Below are 19,304 nucleotides of genomic sequence, written 5' to 3' on the forward strand. Positions count from 1 at the left end.
GACGACCGATCCTAAGTCCTGTAGTCCAGGCTAATTATTAACAGGACTTCTGGAATCACAAGCGTATTTTTACCGGAGCTTTGATAAGACAAGACACTGCAGGGACCCAGGAGCGAAGGAGACAAGGTATGCAGCAGGAATCCAGGAATCAATTTTTGGCAGCCTCTAAAAAGAAATGTGACTTTTAGCATCCGCTCTGCAGGTATAGGATGGCTGGCCGGCTCCTGAAGGGTCCCGTAGCTTTATGGACTTTAGTTTTCATCCAGTCGGTTTCCGGATTTCGCAGGGATGGGATTTCTTTCTGGGAAAAGGATCTCCACTTAAGTCCCGTGAACGAAACTCAGCTCTTTCTGCATGACACGTTCCCTCCCAGTTTCCTCTGGGGAGTGGGAACCAGTGCCTTTCAGGTGGAGGGGAGCCAGCTGAAGGACGGGAGAGGTCCTTCGATATGGGACCACTTCCTCCGCTCCAGGCGCCCTTACAGGACAGAGGACTGGGGTGACAGCTACATGTCCCTGGAAAAAGATTTAGCGGCTCTGAGTTTTTTGAAGGTTTCTTCGTACCACTTTTCCATTTCGTGGCCAAGACTGTTTCCTACTGGGATGGTGACAGCCGTCAACGAGAAAGGACTCCACTACTACAACCATCTCTTAGATGCTCTCCTCCGCAAGGGCATCAAGCCCATCGTCACTCTTTACCACTGGGACCTACCGTGGGAATTGCAGGAAAGGTACGGAGGCTGGGAAAACGACTCCCTCGTGGACATTTTCAACGATTACGCCACTTTTTGCTTCCAAGCTTTCGGAGACCGTGTGAAGTACTGGATTACAATGCACAACCCTTATCTCATTGCTTGGCACGGGTACGGCACGGGGCTTCATGCGCCTGGAAAGAGGCGTGAAGCTGCCATCTACGTGGTAGGACATAACCTGATCAAGGTATGACAGGGAGAGGTCTGGTCATAAGAAAGTTGCCGCAAATCGAAGCAGAAAAGGAAGGTATTAAGAATGAAAGAGGACAGTGGGAAGAGGACAAATAATGTTTCTATGCAGGTTTTGCACATGAAATGTATTTCTTACTTTCTTGCAATAATTTCTTGGAGGAACTAAGTCTGCTCTCTTGGCTGGTCTAATTGCGCCATCAATTTTACCATAAAGCCATGAGTTAACTATGAATTAATTTTAACAGCACTATACTTTAGTTGGAATTAATCCCTTGACAAATCTTGGTCTACTAAAAAGCTTTCTGTTTAGTTTAGAATAGAATAGAGTTGGAAGGGACCTTGGAGGTCTTCTAGTCCAACCCCATGCTCGGCAGGAAACCCTACACCATCCCAGGCAAATGGTTGTCCAATCGCTTCTTTAAAAACCTCCAGTGTTGGAGCATTTACAACTTCTGGAGGCAAGCTGTTCCACTGATTAATTGTTCTCACTGTCAGGAAATTTCTCCTCAGTTCTAAGTTACTTCTCTCCTTGATTAGTTTCCACCCATTGCTTCTTGTTCTATCCTCAGGTGCCTTGGAGAATAGTTTGACTCCCTCTTCTTTGTGGCAACCCCTGAGATATTGGAATAATGCTATCATGTCTCCCCTAGTCCTTCTTTCTCTTAAGCTAAACATACCCAGTTCCTGCAACCGTTCTTCACATGTTTTAGCCTCCAGTCCCCTAATCCTCTTTGTTGCTCTTCTCTGCACTCTTTCTAGAGTCTCCACATCTTTTCTACATCGTGGTGACCAGTTTGTCCTTCCTTAACCCGAGTTCTTGAAATGTTGAGACGACACCCCCCCCCCGACCCCCAACATAGCTGGCGGCTCTAGAATTCAAGCTAAAGGAAGGAATCATAAATGCAGAATCCTGGGATGGTAACATCTCATTCCAGATTGTGTCAGCTCTGCTGATCTCACACATACGGTACTTTTTTGTTTCAAGATAAACACGTCAATATTTAAAGAACATCAATATGACATCAAGCTTGTTCTTCTTCAGGCATTTCTTTCGTCTCAGAAAGAAGGAAAGATTCATTCTCTCACTTAAATCGTGTCCCTGACAGTCTGTGCCTGAATTAAAGTTTCCAAAATCAGAAAGCTAATTGCATCAAACCCTGCATTTTTTGAGATTCCTCTGCTGCCTATTAGAGCAGACGTTTGGCATCATCACACTGTCATGGGTGATGAAAAGAGGGGCAGCCACCAAGACAGTCTTAGTTACTGTCACAGTAGCTTTTGCTTCAGGTAATACATTGCTTCCAATCCGATCTAAACTCTTTCTGACACTTATAATTACACTTCCCTAGGTAGCTTAGTGCCTTAGAAGGGAAAGAAGATACTTCACGGAGATATTGCAAAGTTGTGCGATGCTGTTAGACTTCTTACATGAAGCCCATTCAAAAGTAGTAGGTTTTAGATCTAAAGGAAGATCTGTGGGTGTGAAGGTCAAGGCTCATCTTTTACCTACCTTCCCCCTCCTCCTCCTCCCATTTCTTCTTCTTCTTCTTCTTCTTCTTCTTCTTCTTCTTCTTCTTCTTCTTCTTCTTCTTCTTCTTCTCCTTCTCCTTCTCCTCCTCCTCCTCCTCCTCCTCCTCTCCTCCTCCTCTGCCTTCCTTGGGAACTTTAAGACTTGTGGACTTCAACTCCCAGAGTTGATTTGACAACTGACAATTAATTAGTGGAACAACTTGCCTCCAGAAGTTGTGAATGCTCCAAGTTTTTAAGAAGAGATTGCACAACCATTTGTCTGAAGTGGTGTAGGGTTTCCTGCCTAAGCAGGGGGCTGGACTAGAAGACCTCCAAGGTTCCTTCCAACTCTGTTATTCTATTTTATTCTATTTCCCTTGGCTTTCCCAGGCGGCTTATCCCCTCTCCATTTCTGATTTCGTCTGGAGGCAAGTTGTTCCACTCATTAATTGTCAGTTGTCAAATCATGTCAACCCAGCTTGTACATAATAGCCGCCTGTCAATCCACATTTCAAATGCTTCTAGTCCCTTCAAGTGGCTTTCTGTCAGAGACCAACTCTCTTCTCCGTAGAGCAGGATAGAAAATAAGTAGCATCTGACAAGCCTGATTTTCAATCTTAGGCTTATGTCACGACTGCAGAACCTTGCACATTTCACCACAATTAGACCTCTGGTGGAAGAATACAATTGTGTACATTTCTGGAGGGACCCCCCAATATCACAACTAGAACTTGTACAGGCAGTTCTTGGCTTACAACAGTTTGCTTAGTGACCGTTGAAAGTTACAACAAAGTGACTGATGACCGCTTCTCATACTTAGGACCCTTGGAGCTTCCCCATAGTCATGTGATCAAAATCCAGACGCTTGGCAACTGACTTGTATTTATGACGTCTTGCAGCGTTCCGGGGTCATGCGATCCCCCCTTTTTTTGACCTTCCGACAAGCAAAGCCAACAGGGAAGCCCGATTCGCTTAACAACCGGCTTGCTAACTTTATCAACCACAGTGATTCACTTAACAACGGTAGCAAGGAGGGTCATGAAATGGGGCCGAACTCACTTAGCGGCAGAAATTTTGGGCTCAGTTGTAGCCGTAAGTCAAGGACTACCTGTATTTATTTTTTCTGCACCCAAGTTTGGTAGTTTGGAACAAAAATGTGGATGAAGCTGGAGACAAGTCACGTCGACTGGGGGAGAATCTTGAAAGAAGTCTATAAACACGGTTCCTTCGTTCTCTTTTAGCCTTTAAATTGTTAAAGTGCTCTCGAAGATTTTAAAAAAGCCAGCCTGTTTGTTTAGAGAGCCATTTTTCCTCTTGTACTGATGTGAAGGATTAAAAAAGAAAGAAATTACCTGTTGTCCAGGTGATGGAAAATTCCAGGAACGATCCCTAGAATTACAGTCAACGTGAATATAAAGAATGGAACAGCTGCCACAGGAAACGCGGCTGTGTTGATGCTGAAAACGAAGTCAGCTCAGCGGCCGAGCGGAAATTAAAACACTTCCGTTTAAATTGTTTAATTTAAAACGCTTGAATTAAAACATGCGTTGCGCTGGCGGTCTCTTATCTCCCACTCCCTCCCTCTCTCTGTGCATGGGTCAGCCATCTACCCATTCTAGATGGTTCTTGAAAAAGCTAAGCAGGCTCAAACGTGGTTAGTCCTTCGGTGGGAGATCCTCCTAGATTAATTTGGAAGCTAAATCCTTGAAGGAGGCAGGAGCAAACCACTTCTGTGTTTTTGAGAAATATTTTAATATATTCATACGATCCAAAGAGAAAGCAGAGTATTTCGTGTTTGGTTCATGACTCCTGGATTGCAGTCAACAAAAGAACTTTACCCTTTGCCTTTTCGAATTCCATTTGGAGTTGGTCGCTGAGATTCTCCCTAACCGTTGATCAGAAATCGAGATAAAAATTGTTTTGCCAACATCACTTGGACTTTCCCTGAGCGTCTGACTTGGGAGCGCCTCGCCGACTTTCCTCTGGCTGGTTTTGAAAGAAGTGGGTTCGAGCCTGCTTCTCCTGCTTAGCCCTCGAATTGGGAGGCCTCCAGAAAATACCTTCCTTCGTAAACAAGATTTGGGCAGTGCAGGGAACACCCACCCCCCATCCCCCAGAAAGCAGCAATGTGGAAATGGCTTGCGGATTGTCGGGTTGTGAATTATATGTGGACAAGTCTAATAAGAATTTTTTCCCATGTAGGGAGGAGGGTATGCGAGTATGTCAGTTTAGCCCCCCCATACTGGTATTTGTTAAAAGAGTACTAGATAATGTGTGACCCATTGGGTCATTGTCTCAGAGATATTTCCTTACCTAAGCAGAATGATTTATAGTTGGAGAAGGCGGCAATGGGAACAACATCCATTTTATTGAGGTTCCTAATAGCAGGAAGCATAAGAAATCTTCTCTTTCCTTCCCTCTGCTCCCTTCTCTCCACTCCTCCCCTCCCCTCCACCACTCTTCCCCTCTTCCCTTCCTCCCCTCTCCTTCGCTCCCCTTCCCCCCTCCCTTTTCCCCCTCCCCTTTGCTCCCTCCCCTCCCCTTCATTCCATTTCCCTCTGCTCCATCACACCAAACCAAAGCTTGGTGTGATGTCAGCTATTGAGAGGTGTCTCTAACGCAAATAGAACAGAGTCCATTGGTTAAGGTAAAGGTTAAAGTTTCCCTCGCACATTTGTGCTAGTCGTTCCCAACTCTAGGGGGCAGTGCTCATCTCTGCTTCAAAGCCAAAGAGCCAGCGCTGTCTGAAGACGTCTCCGTGGTCATGTGGCCGGCATGACTCAATGCCGAAGGCGCACGGAAAGCTGTTACCTTCTCACCAAAGGTGGTCCCTATTTTTCTACTTGCATTTTTTACGTCCTTTCGAATTGCTAGAAGCTGGGACAAGTAACGGGAGCTCACTCCATTACGCGGCGCTTGGGATTCGAACTGCCGCACCGCCTACCTTTCTGATCGACAAGCTCAGCGTCTTAGCCACTGAGCCACCTGTGTCCATTGGTTAGCATCCCATTTTCTCAACTACTAGATTTTGCCGGTAACTGAATTAGAAAAACAATCACCGTGTTTACGGTATGTCTGCAGTAACATTGAGGCATTACTTCATCTTGCTCGAGAGGTCTTCAGACCCATGAATGATTTACCTCTATCTTATCCCAAGATAGGGAAGGAACTCTGCGCAGAAATCTCAAGGATTATGAAGACATTGCAGGACAAATACCCACGTCTGAGATTCTTGCTCACTAAACATTTCCCACACAGCAATAAAGTTGGGAGTTGATTGATGGATTAAGTAAAACCCATCTCTTCTCTAGTAGATTTATCTTGCTGGTTGGAGCCACGTCCAGCTATACCATCTAAAAGGGTCTTATAAGTAGACCTACTTTGCCCCTTTGTAAATTCTTTGATTCTACATCAGGCCCAAGGTGGTAGACTTGCCATTGTTCTTCTGCTGTTGCACTCCGGTGCCAGAAGTGATCAGATTAACCCAGGGCAAAGCAACTGAGTAAGACCTTTGAAGTGTGGTGGCAAACACGACGTGTGAAAAGCTCCTGTTTTTGGATGTTTCTCAGCCAACTTCAGGAGGCTCCACTCCGTTCTCGTCTTCCCACCTATTATTCTCTCCCTCCGTGGAAAGAGGGATCTTAAAATACCCCGAAGGCAGGACAAGAAGCAATGGGTAGAAACTAATCGGCTCACTACAGGAGACCATGCAGGCAGAAAACCATATTTTTAATGTTGCCTTTTTATATTTGTGTTGTATTTGTGCTGATAAATAAATAAAGGGAGACTAGTATAGATCTATTTCAAGCTATTTAGCTCTCATCAACTAGCCATACCCTTACTGGGATTCGAACCTGGGTATGGCTAGCTGATGAGAGCTAAATAGCTTGAAATAGATCTATACTAGTCTCCCTTTATTTATTTATCAGCACAAATTTAGCTTAAGAGAAGAGTTTAGCTTAAGAGAAAGAAGGACTAGGGGAGACATGATAGCATTGTTCCAGTATCTCAGAGGTTGCCACAAAGAAGAGGGAGGCAAACTATTCTCCAAAGCACCTGAGGATAGAACAAGAAGCAATGGATGGAAACTAATCAAGGAGAGAAGTAACCTGGAATTAAGGAGGAATTTCCTGATTGTGAGAACAATTAATCAGTGGAACAACTTGTTGTGAGTGCTCCAACACTGGAAGTTTTAAAGACGATGTTGGATAACCATTTGTCTGAAATGGTATAAGGTTTCCTGCCTAGGCAGGGGGTTGGACTAGAAGACCTCCAAGGTCCCTTCTAACTCTGTTATTCTATTCTATTCTATTCCTATTCTATTTACATTTTCTCAAGGAAGAGCGCTTCTTTTGAATGTCTTACGATATCACACAGATAAACATTGCCCTTATAACCATTGAAATTTGCCTCGGCTCCATGGTTGCAACTTGGAGTAAGGTGTTATCTTGAGTAGATTCTTGGCTTAGTTGGTTTCAAATATAGGACTTGATTAGCTAGCCCAGGTGCTGTTGCACAACAGCCAAGATAAAACGTTTGCCTTTTCTCCGGCCGTTAATCAACCCTCAACAGCAATTAACTGTTTCATGGCATCTTACAGTTACAGTTGTATGCATGGGTATCTCGAAATAAATATCATGATTATAGGGTCTCTTGCTTGAGCATGGGGTCGGATTAGAAGACCTCCAAAGTCCCTTCCAATTATTCTGTTATTCTTGTCAATCCCCACCCCACCCCAAGCATTCAGAGAAGCAAACGTACTCCATGCTATTTTCAGAAAGCACGGATACAGAGCTCTCATTACAATTAATGAGCTGTGGGATTCATCCATCCGTGGCAGAAGCAGGGCTATTCTCCATCTCAAAAGTTAATGTGGACATTCAGACCTTAGATCAGGGGTGTCCAAACTTGGGAACTTTAAGACTTGTGGACTTCAACTCCCAGAATTCCCCAGCCAGCATGGCTGGCTGGGGAATTCTGGGAGTTGAAGTCCACAAGTCTTAAAGTTCCCAAGTTTGGACACCCCTGCCTTAGATAAATGCTTGGGGAAAAATTAGATTTATCAGACTAGAAACTACAAGGGTTGATAGCAATATTTTCCACCTTGATCATTTTAAAATGTTTTCTCAAGGCTGACAGCTGTCCTCATTCCACTTCCTGTTCTGCCAGCATCCTGGAGGAGATATATTACGCTGATAAAATTTTGAAAATAAATGTTTACATAGGCTTGCCTTGCTGAGATGCTGGAGTTGAGGGCACCTGTCGTATTTCTTTTCTATGGATAGAGTCACCTTCTTCATCCGAAGCCAAAATGACAAACACACAAATAATCACTTTGATGCGTTTTGTCCTAGGCGAGGGGTCTCCAAACATGGCAACTTTCAATGGCCGGCTGAGGAATTCTGGGAGTTGAAGTTCACAGCTCTTACGGCTGAGGAATTCTGGGAGTTGAAGTTCACAGCTCTTAAAAGTTGGAGACTTTGACCCAGAGGGGAAAGACATCAAATTGCTTCCCATAAATCAAACGAATTTACCGGGAAATTTATAACCAACCTTCAGCCCGTTCGAAAGTACTTTTCATTTTTTATTGTGCCACTGTTACGCAGTAATCTTCCACTTCCATAATCACGGGACTCCTGAGGTGCTGAAAATGAAGTGGCCGTGTTCCTCGTTACGTTTGATGTTTAATTTATTTTGTTTTAATTTCCTTTTAATTAAAAATTAATGGATGGGGAAACCTGGCAAAATCGAGAACAACTTTCAAGTGGGGAAAAAGAAATCCAACCCAGGTCTTTGTCGGGAAATATTCCTTTCTCCTTTAAAAAGCGAAGTTGAAAAGAAAGGAAGAGTTCTGGGAAATGTAATAGAATAATAGATAGAATAATAGAATTCTTTATTGGCCAAGTGTGATTGGACACACAAGGAATTTGTCTTTGGTGCATATGCTCTCCGTGTATATAAAAAGACAAGTTGCATTCGTCACGAATCCTAAGGTACAACCCTTAATGATAGTCATAGGGTACAAATAAGCAATCAAATAATACTAGGAAGCAATCAATATAAACGGTGAGTATACAAGCAACAAAGTTACAGTCCGACAGTCATAAGTGGGAGGAGATGGGTGATAAGAACGATGAGAAGATTAATAGTAATAGTAATGCAGCCTTAGTGAATAATTTGACCATGGTGAGGGAAATATTTGTTTAGCAGAGTGATGGCGTTTGGGGAAAAAACTGTCCTTGTGTCCAGTTGCTCTGGTGTGCAGTGCCCGATAGCGTCGTTTTGAGGGTAGGAGTTGAAACAATTTATGTCCAGGATGCGAGGGGTCTGTACAGATATTTTCACAGCCCTCTTTTTGACTCTGTGCAGTGTCCAGGGCCTCAATGGAAGGCAGGTTGGCAGTCATTGTTTTTTCTGCAGTTCTAATGATCCTCTGAAGTCCGTCTCTGTCTTGTTGGGTTGCAGAGCCAAACCAGACAGTTATAAACCAGGTTGGAGGATTTTGCATTCATCCATTGGTAGTTGCAGGGCTTTTTCAAACTTGGCAAATTTGTGTAGACTTCAACTCCCAGAATTCCCCTGCCAGCAGGCATCCTGGGAGTTGAAGTCCAACATCTTAACATTGCCAAGTTTGAAAAACACTGATCTAGTGTACTCCGACTGTATCAAATGCCACTTTGTGAGAACACTGAAGTTCTTAAAAGTAAAAAATAGCCACTAGCCTCAAGAGGCCGGGCAACCCTAATATGGAAAGTTTGGATTGACATTTTCCTTGTGACCAATTCACAATTAAATCATGTTTTATGTACTAAATTATAAAACCTTACTCTAACAATAAATTCCACATGAATGAGCTAATAGATTTATTATGCTTGAAGCTTTCAGGTAATTAACTTGATAAACTGAATACCGGCTCATATCACAACAAACCGATTTGTCTTTAAATTAGCTCAATTGTATCATTAACAATAATTAATAAATACCTGGATTTTAACATTTGCATCTAAGAAATATATTCAGATTTAACAGATGAACAGCGTTGAAAGGGACCTTGTAGGTCATCTAGTCCAACCCCTCGCCCAAGCAGGAGACCCTACACCATTTCTGACAAATGGCAGTCCAATCTCTTCTTGAAAGTCTCAAGTGATGAAGCTCCCACAACTTCCGAAGGCAACTTCTGTTCCATGGGTGGATTGTTCACACTTTGTCAGAAAGTTCTTCCTTATTTCTAGGTTGAATCTCTCCTTGTTCAGTTTCCATCCATTGTTCCTTGTCTGGCCTTCGGGTGCTTTGGAAAATAGCTTGACCCCTTCCTGTCTGTGGCATCCCTCAAATATTGGAAAATGCTTCCATGTCCCCCCTGGTCCTTCTCTTCACTAGACTAGCCAGGCCCAGTTCCTGCAAACGTTCATTGTATGTTTTAGCCTCCAGTCCCCTCATCATCCTGGTTGCTCTTCTCTGCACTCTTTCTACAGTCTCCACAAGTTTTTCATAGTGTGGTGACCAAAACTGGATGCAGAATTCTAGGTTCAGGTTCATAGCTCTTCAAAAAAAAACAAAAATCCCTGCAACGATCACCTATAATTAAACTCCAAATGTATTTTTCTTCCTTAGGCTCATGCAAAGGTCTGGCATAATTATGACCAACATTTTCGACCCCAGCAGCAAGGGTCTTTATCAATCACGTTGGGATCTCACTGGATTGAACCAAATAGAACCAACAACCAATCAGATATTGGAAAGTGTCAGCTGTCCATACAGAAAGTTCTGGGCTGGTTTGCAAAGCCAATACATGGAGATGGCGATTACCCGGAAGAGCTGAAGACCGAACTTGCTTCCCTCCTCCCAAAGGCCACTCCAACTGAAAAAAACCATTTCAAAGGGACGGCTGATTTCTTCGCATTTTCTTTAGGGCCAAATAATTTTAAACCTTCAAGCAAGCTGCCCCAAATGGGACAAAATTTTTCCCTCGACTTGAGAGCTGCTCTGAACTGGATTAAAGTGGAATATGACAATCCCAAGATCTTGATCGCCGAAAACGGGTGGTTCACCGATGAAGACGTGAAAACAGAAGATACTACGACTATTTACACAATGAAGACCTTTATTAATATGGTTTTGCAAGGTGCGTATGGAGATTGGGGAGGGGGGGGATTTGAAAGCAGCCAGTCAGGGTTGAAAGAGGGTCGCTTAAACGAGGGAAACCAAAAAGGAATCAATTACAGGTAGTCCTCGACTTACAGTTCATTTAGTGGCTGCTCAAAGTTACAACCGCACTGAAAACAGAACAGAATAGAGTGGAATAGAATAGAATTATTGGCCAAACGTGATTGGACACACAAGGAATTTGTCTTTGGTGCGTATGTTCTCAGTGCACATAAAAAGATAAGATAAATTTGTCAAGAATCATTTTGCGCTTGCACCGAACCAGCAGTAAGTAATGCTGACAGCAACCCACTCCTGCCCCAGGAGTGCCGTTTTTGCCCTCCCCAGCCCCCCAGGAGCACTCTGCCAGCCTCCCAAACCCTCTGCGTGCCCCACTGTTGTGAAAGACAGGACACGCAGAGGGTTTGGGAGTCCTGCAGAGTGATCCTGGGGGCCAAGTAGGGCAATCACTCCCCTCCCCCCCCTCCCGTTTACCTCTTTGAAATCTTGGTGCGTCTTATACTCCGGTGCGTCTTATAGTCTGGAAAATACGGTAATCCATGCCTTCGTTGCTTTTCAGAAGTAAGGGGGGGGGAGTGGTAAGATATAAGATGAATTAGACTGATGTGATCCCACCTGCCCTGTTGCTGGCTCCATCCGATTAGTCTTAAAGAAACAGTTATCCACCCAAAATAAAAAATAATTCCTTAGACTGGACCTCGATCAACAAACCAGGCAGCTGCTAAGAGAAATCCTTCCCAACCCTCCTCCTTACTGGTTTACATTTGTCATGTTCGTTAATTGGACAATTGTTAATTGTTTTTATTTATTTGCCTTACGCAGCAATTAAATATGATCGGGTCGATGTCTTTGGTTATACGCTTTGGTCACTCTTGGATGGATTTGAATGGCACCAGGCCTTCAACACACGGCGAGGTTTGTTTTACGTAGATTTCGACAGTGAAGAGAAGGAGCGGATCCCCAAGTCATCTGCATTTTATTATAGGCGAATCATTCAGGAGAATGGCTTTCCTGACAAAGAATCAACCCAGACTTTGCAAGGCCAGTTTCCTTGGGATTTCTCCTGGGGCATCACAGAATCCGTTATCAAGGTAAGCAAACTAAAGCAAGCATCCCGACTCTTTGAATCAGAATGGAGCTGGAAGGGACCGTGGAGGTCTTCTAGACCAACCCCGTGCTCAAGCAGGAGACCCTGGCCTATACCATTTCAGACCTCTGTGTGCCCCATTTTTGTGAAAAATGGGAAATGCAGAGGATGACTTCTTAAGGACCTCCAGTGATGGAGCACCCACAACTTCTGAAGGCAATTTCTGTTCCATTGCTTAACTGTCCTCACTCTTAGGAAGTTTGGGAGGATAAAATTAATTTAGTGTCTCCCCAAAATGTTGCAAATATTAAAATCAGAATGCCCCTTATTCCTCAATGATTATCCTTTATAAATCTTGAGTTTTTTTTTTTAAAAAAATCCAAATCGTTTATTAATGTAGATGTTCCAAACCGTAGGTTTTTAAGGTCTTTGCTCAAAAAAAAAAGTACTATTACGAGTAGAACATAAATCAGAAGATTATAATTTGACACGTTCCTCAAATGCCCAAACCATAAAATCAGTATTAAATTGGGGCTGTAAATAGAGCACCAAGGGAAAAGTCTCTATATGGTAATGCCATTATAGAAAACATCCTTATTTTATAGATTATTATGACATAAATATGTTCAAAAGATGGGAGCAGCTTCGACTGAGAAAACCTGCTACTCCTCTCAGATATAGCAAGCTGAGAATATGTAACAGATGGTTTCCCATCTCTCTTTTGAGACCAAGCCCTCTCTTCCAGAACAGGTTGAATAGCATTCATCTTTTTGACGTTGCCTAGATATCTTGATTTCTTGAACTTCATGCTTCGGTATGTTGTTGTGTCCAAACGTTAATTCAGAACAACCCCCCAAGCTTCACCGGCATTGTGCTAGACTGGGCTTTTATAATCTTATTTTTCAAAATTTCCCAAGCTTCTTGAGTTGTTTTCCTCTTGAAGATTCTCATCCATGGAATCCTTCCCAAGCTCTCTCTAAGTTTATTGAAATTAGATCTCTTAAAGATGATGGATGGGGAGAGGAGGAAAAACTGGATGTCATTCGCAGATTGACATCCCAGCTCCTCTTTTTTATATGGCCTTGTCTAGATGTACTGATCTTTTCACCTTCGTCCATGACTTCCCACAAGGGTTGAATCAGCAGATGGAACAGTGGCTTCAGAGGTTGCTTCAGAAATGCTCCACTTTGACCATGCTATTAGAAGCCACCCGGGCTGTTCTGACCGAGGCTTCCCAAGAGCATGAAGCAAACTCCTTGTCCTGACAAAAACCCCTTTTATTAATTTACTGTGAATTCTGCTCATTCACATCCAGCAACGTCTTTCAAGGGAGGATTTACAGTCACAGACCTTCTCTGGCTTGGAGAGCTGCCAGTCCTGATATCTGCAGAACTTGGCCAAGAGTCTCAGAGAGTCACGAACCAATTAAACGAACTAATTGCCTCCTGCAAACTCCACTCCCCTTCCGCTCCTCTTTTATTTCCTTTGGGAGGGGCCATTCACCATCCCCCCGTGGCCTTACTCCCAAGTCGACCCCTGTCCTTTAGCTGTTCCCTTCATCTGGCAACTCTGCGCATGCGCACACTGGTAACAGGCTCCAGCTGTTCGTCTGCCTCACTGCTCTAGCTCCGTAGGCACCTGATCACTGCCAGACGGCCTCAGCCCCGTCTCTGCCTTTGATACAAACCCCTCGTCAGAGCCTTCCCCAGCCTCCAGAACTGGCCCATGCTCCTCCGCAACCTCCTCACTGTCCGACTCTGCTGCCAGCTTTGCTGGCCACTGGTGGACCACAACACTATTGGAGGAACAGACTGGGGTGCTCCTCAGATCAGGCTATAACTGATCTTGCCAGTGTCCGAAATCTAACATAACGACTCCTAGATGTATTGGGAAGGAGGGAAGCCACCTATGAAAATCAATATTCCTTCTTAATCTTCATTTTTGTTCACAGGTTGAATCCATTGCTTCTTCTCCTCAGTTCTCTGACCCTAACCTGTATCTCTGGAATGTCTCTGGAGACGGAAAATTCCACCAGGTGAAGGGCGTGAAATTGAAAAATCGGGCAGTTCAGTGTACGGACTTCAGCAGCATTAAAACACACCTTCAACTGCTATCAAAAATGAAGGTCACTCATTACAGGTTCGCCTTCAATTGGTCACTGCTCCTCCCCAGTGGCGACATGTTGTCCCTTGACAGCCATGTCCTGCGGTATTACCGATGTCTGATTAGCGAGATGCTCAAACTCAACGTGAAGCCCGTGGTAACCTTGCATTATCCAACCCATCAGACCTTAAGCCTGCCAAGTCCTTTACTTCAACACGGCGGATGGTTGAATCAATCCACCGTCCAGGCGTTTAGAACGTACGCCGAAGTGTGCTTCGAGGAATTCGGAGACCTAGTTAAATTCTGGATCACCATCAACGAGCCAAATCGGATGGGTGAAATTTACAACAGCAGCAGCAACGACACTTACCAAGCAGCTCACAATTTGCTGATCGCTCATGCCTCGGCTTGGCAGGTCTACGAGAAACATTATCGGTCTTTCCAGCGGGGTCAGGTGTCTCTGTCTCTGCACTGTGATTGGGCAGAGCCTGCTAACCCTTACTTCACTAACCATTTGGAAGCAGCCAATCGGTTCCTCCAGTTTAAAATGGCCTGGTTTTTAGATCCTCTGCTGAAGACGGGAGACTACCCAGTGGCCATGAGAAAATACCTGGGTTACAAAAAACGCGAAGGCCTTTCCAGTTCGTTTTTGCCATTTTTTACAGAGGAGGAAAAGCGGCTCGTCAAAGGGGCTGTCGATTTCATCGCCGTGAATCATTTCACCACTCGATTTGTGATCCACGAGTCGAAGAACGGGAGCTGGTATGAATGGGATCAGGACATTAAACTCATACAAGATAAGACCTACCTAACGTCCCCCGTTCGCTCCACGGTGGTGCCTTGGGGGTTACGCAAAACCCTGAACTGGATCAACCGGCATTACGGCGATATGGATATTTATATCACCACGAGTGGGATCGATGATCAGGCTGAAGACAATGACGAGCTCCGTAAATACTACATTGAAAAATATGTGCAGGAAGCTTTTAAAGGTGAGTAGAAGGTGATATGGGACGCGGTGGCTCAGTGGCTAAAACGCTGAGCTTGTCGATCAGAAAGGTCGGTAGTTGGGCGGTTCGAATCCCCAGCGCCGTGTAACAGAGTGAGCTCCCGTTACCTGTCCCAGCTTCTGCCAACCTAGCAGTTCGAAAGCACGTAAAAAATGCAAGTAGAAAAATAGGAGCCACCTTTGGTGGGAAGGTAATGACGTTCCATGTGCCTTCAGCGTTGAGTCATGACGGCCACATGACCACGGAGACGTCTTTGGACAGCGCTGGCTCTTCAGCTTAGAAACGGAGATGAGCACCGCCCCCTAGAGTCAGGAACACCTAGCACATATGTGCGAGGGGAACCTTTACCTTAAGTTGATAGACGCTCAACCCAATAATTCAGAAGCCTCCTGTGCATTTGTTTAGCAAATTTTAAAGAGGGTCGCTGGGTTGTTTTTCCTTTGCAAAGAAGGGACGAAACGCGAGGTACGCTATTTTTATTGATTGGAATAATATTGTTAGGTTTCCCTGTAGCAGGTGAGACTACCGGGTGGCCATTTCTAGCATAGAAAAATCACAATGGGGACAGGAATCCAAAGGTCTGCTAGCCACGTGATCAGACCAATGCTTTAAAAAAAATAAAAAGCATAGCCTTTTGTAAGGAAAGCATCTGGTTGATCGCGAGGATGGGCAGATCCACGGAGACCATGTCAATGACTGAGTTGTAATGGGTTAAAAAAAATACTCAGCCTCCCGATTTTTGGCTGCTAGATTAACATGGTTTCCCTCCAGCAAGGTCTAAAATGGGAGCAAAGGATTTGTTCGCAAATGTGTGCGTCACACAACAGTAAGTGGGTTTGACTGCCCTTGACACCTCAGGTCCTAAAGCAGGGGTGTCCAAACTTGGGAACTTTAAGACTTGTGGACTTCAACTCCCGGAATTCCCCAGCCAGCATGGCTGGCTGGGGAATTCCGAGAGTTGAAGTCCACAAGTCTTAAAGTTCCCAAGTTTGGACACCCCTGTCCTAAAGGAAGCTTCCCATCCCTACTGCTCTCTGGATGTGTTAAGGATGTTGTGTTGTGCTGGTTTAGCCAGGGGATTTATTGGCTAGCATTTCTGGGAAGCCCTCTATCAAAAATGATTGTTCCCATTATATTCAGCAAATCCAGGCCAAACATCACACCTCCCCCCCCCTTTACAGCAGGTAGTTCATTTCTGTACAATTTACACAATCCTGCCCAAAGCAATTTTTTTCCTCTGTCAGCCATAAAGCTGACATCCGCAACTATGGTATATCACAGGAGTACAGGCCTTCACATTTTGTAAATATTTAAGTCTATCTCGCCAGCAGTTTAGACATTAATGGCTGTGTGTTGTGTTATTTTGAGGGGACAGCAGATTTACACTGCTGTATCCTCACTACTTTACATTGTAGCCAAGTGACATTTCTTCAGTGTTGTCACATGGAAAGATATCCTTAAATATTTACAAAAGGTGAGGGGTGTGTGTACTCACCTCTGTGATACACTTCCAAGTGGTAGTCAAATTATTATTTTCATCATATGGTTGATAACTTTATTTAAAAAAATACCAGACTATTTCATCCAAAATTATAATCTAGGTGGATATAGCAAAGTCTACCAAACAATAGCCAGAGCAATAAATATGATACTGACAAATACCTTTTTAGCAATCCTATGGTTTTTTTTTTCCTACCTGGATTTTGAAATAAGTTATCAGAAATCAAGACCAATAATGAAAGACATTTCAGCCCAAACTATCTCACAGGGTTGCTGTTTGTGGAGAAAACAGGAGGAAAAAGGAATAATTGGCGTGCTTAAATAAAGACGAGATAAAAATAAATAAAAATGATAGGGTGGCAATATTGTTTCTCACTAACAATGCAAACAGAAGAATCTGATGCAAGTGGTTGAATAAAGGTATAGTTATCTGATTTGCAGAAGAATGCCCCAAGGTCTGAGTGTTTTTTATGTAACTTAGCTTTGTATCCTAACTCAGCTCTGGCTACGGAAGTGGGATAAGTGCCTTTCCAGTTTAATCTATCACAAAAGATTATTGTGAAAGTCATAGCGACTCAAAGGAAGGATTGATTTATGAGAAGTTCATGAAATTCAGTTGTGAGGGATAACAAATCTTGTGTTGTCAAAGCTTAACAAACCTTTGTGTTTGTGAGGATTACAGCTGAACAAATGCCAAGAATATTATTATAGGGTATACACAGGGAGTGCTCAACTTACAACTCCAATTGAGCCCCAAATATCTGTGGCTAAGTAAGACATTTCTTAAGCCCCATTTTACCACCTTTCTTGCCCCGGTTGTTAAACGAATTGCTGCCGTTGTTAAATTAGTAACGGTTGTTAAATGAACCAGGCTTCCCCATTGACTTTGCTTATCGGGTCACAAAAGGGGAGTCACATGACTCCCCAGGACACAGCAACTGTCGTAAACAAGTCAGTTGCCAAAGCTTTGAATTTTGATATGACATGACCCCGGGGATGCTGCAATGGTCGAAAGTCACTTTTTTCGGAGCCGCCATAACTTTGAATGGTCATTAAACAAACTGTTGTAAGTCGAGGACTACCTGTAGACCAGGGGTGTCCAAACTTGGGAACTTTAAGACTTGTGGACTTCAACTCCCAGAATTCAAAGCATAGCTGGCTGGGGAATTCTGGGAGTTGAAGTCCACAAGTCTTAAAGTTCCCAAGTTTGGACACCCCTGCTGTAGACAACTATTATTTGAGGAAGGAAATGATGAGGTGGGAGACAGTAAGAATTACTTTTGGAGACTATAAATAAAGCAGTAATAGTCTGAGACATAAATGCTTCTGTCCCAAAGTAATCTATGTAGTGTGGCAAGATCACATAAGAGCAAGATATAATCTCATTCTTGAAAGCTTTTAGAAAAAAATGTTAATTGTATTATTAGTAATACAAACAAAATTCTTTTTTAAAAAACTGCAGAAATTCTAGGAAGGGTGTTCCTTTGGGGTGGAGGGGAAACGAGCTTAAATGAGTTTACACCCATTTCCCCCCAAATACTATAGAATGGCTTTTCAGTTCATGCAGAAATAAAGAATTAACGCGAGGTTGGTTGTCCTTTTCAGCTTACCACATCGACAAAGTCAACCTCAAGGGCTACTTTGGATTCAAGCTAACGGACGAAGCAGCCAAACTCAAAATTGGATTCTTTACTTCCAAATCCCAAGCCAAAGCGTCCGTCCAGTTCTACAGTCAGCTGATCTGCAACAACGGTTTCCCCATCGATCCTACAAACAAATGTGGACAGCGAACAGAATCGGCATCCTGCACCTTCTGCCTATTTGGCATTCAGGAAAAGTCCCTAATATTCCTTGGATGCTGCTGTTTGGCTACCCTAATCATGTTCCTAATTATTGCTGCTTTCCAGAAGCAAAAGCAAAAGAGACGAGATTGGTCAAAATACTTCAAGCACTTCGGCCTTTCTACGGAAACTAAACCTAAGAAAGTTCTGAGCCAAATATAGAATCATTTTCTTTGTCCCTTTATCAACGGGGATCAGAAAAATGAGTGGAAATTAGTGGAAACACTCTTATTATTGTCTCTGTAAGATACGTATGACCAGAATGCCGAATTCAGGATTCTGACACAAGAGCCACACTTTTTTCTTTTTTTTACAAGGGCTCATTCTACATTCTTATTCCGTACCTTGGACATTTCTTCGCTGCTTTACTACAGAGAAAATGAGTCTCCAGTCAACTAGCCTTATTCACTTTCTTCAGGCTCTACAGATTATACAACCCAGTCCCGTGGAAGCTGTTTAAGCTATTGGACATCTTGCACCTTCTCCATGTGAAAGCAAACTATTTTTTAAAAAAATATGCCTGTTGGTTAATTGTTTTAATTAGAATTCAACCAAATGTTTCTGCTGGGTATATTGAGATAACAAGGTAGTTCATTTTGAAATGATGAGATTTTAGACCTGTGCACTTTTAAAGAAATGTCTTTGCATTTCTCAAAGTATAATTCTACTGGGTGTGTGTGTGTGTTTGTGCTGTGGTTTAGAGATGAAACTTTGACGATATACTTTCATTTTTTGCAACCCAATTAATATTCCAAATTGGTCAAATGCCAGCATGTATAATATCTATCACTAAATGGACGAAGCAGCCAAACCCAAAATTGGATTCTTTACCTCTGAATTCCAAGCCATGAGATTGTAGCTTTTAATTTGGTTTCCAAAATAAGAAACAAGTGAAGTTTTGGAAAAAGACTTGAAATATCTAATGATTTGAGTTAAACCAATTCCAGATTTCAAATGGACTAAATAAAGATAAATGACGTTACTCCAGTGTCTTATTGTGCGAGACTCTGACATGTAACTCCTGAAGTGTACGAAAAACTTGAAAAGGCTCACAATTCACCCTAAAGATATTTATCTTACCATGTTTGTGTTGTGATGGGCAACTGAGCACTCCATTTTCAAAATTAACAGGGAGTTATAGCTAT

General features: G+C 43.3%; 1 protein-coding gene across 1 annotated transcript; it reads left to right on the forward strand.

The window, feature by feature from the left end:
- Positions 1–209: 209 nt before the first annotated feature.
- KLB (klotho beta) lies at positions 210–19,184 on the forward strand (the record flags this gene model as incomplete). The annotated part of the gene is made up of 5 exons (XM_081959720.1): positions 210–938; positions 10,067–10,577; positions 11,441–11,709; positions 13,657–14,800; positions 17,924–19,184. The coding sequence occupies 5 exons, from the start codon at positions 210–212 to the stop codon at positions 18,319–18,321; spliced, it is 3,051 nt and encodes a 1,016-aa protein (XP_081815846.1). The 3' UTR covers positions 18,322–19,184.
- Between the last annotated feature and the right edge of the window lie 120 nt (positions 19,185–19,304).

Source organism: Natrix helvetica (assembly GCF_964273705.1).
Source record: "Natrix helvetica genome assembly, chromosome: 7".
In the NCBI taxonomy this organism is placed as follows: Eukaryota; Metazoa; Chordata; class Lepidosauria; order Squamata; family Natricidae; genus Natrix; species Natrix helvetica.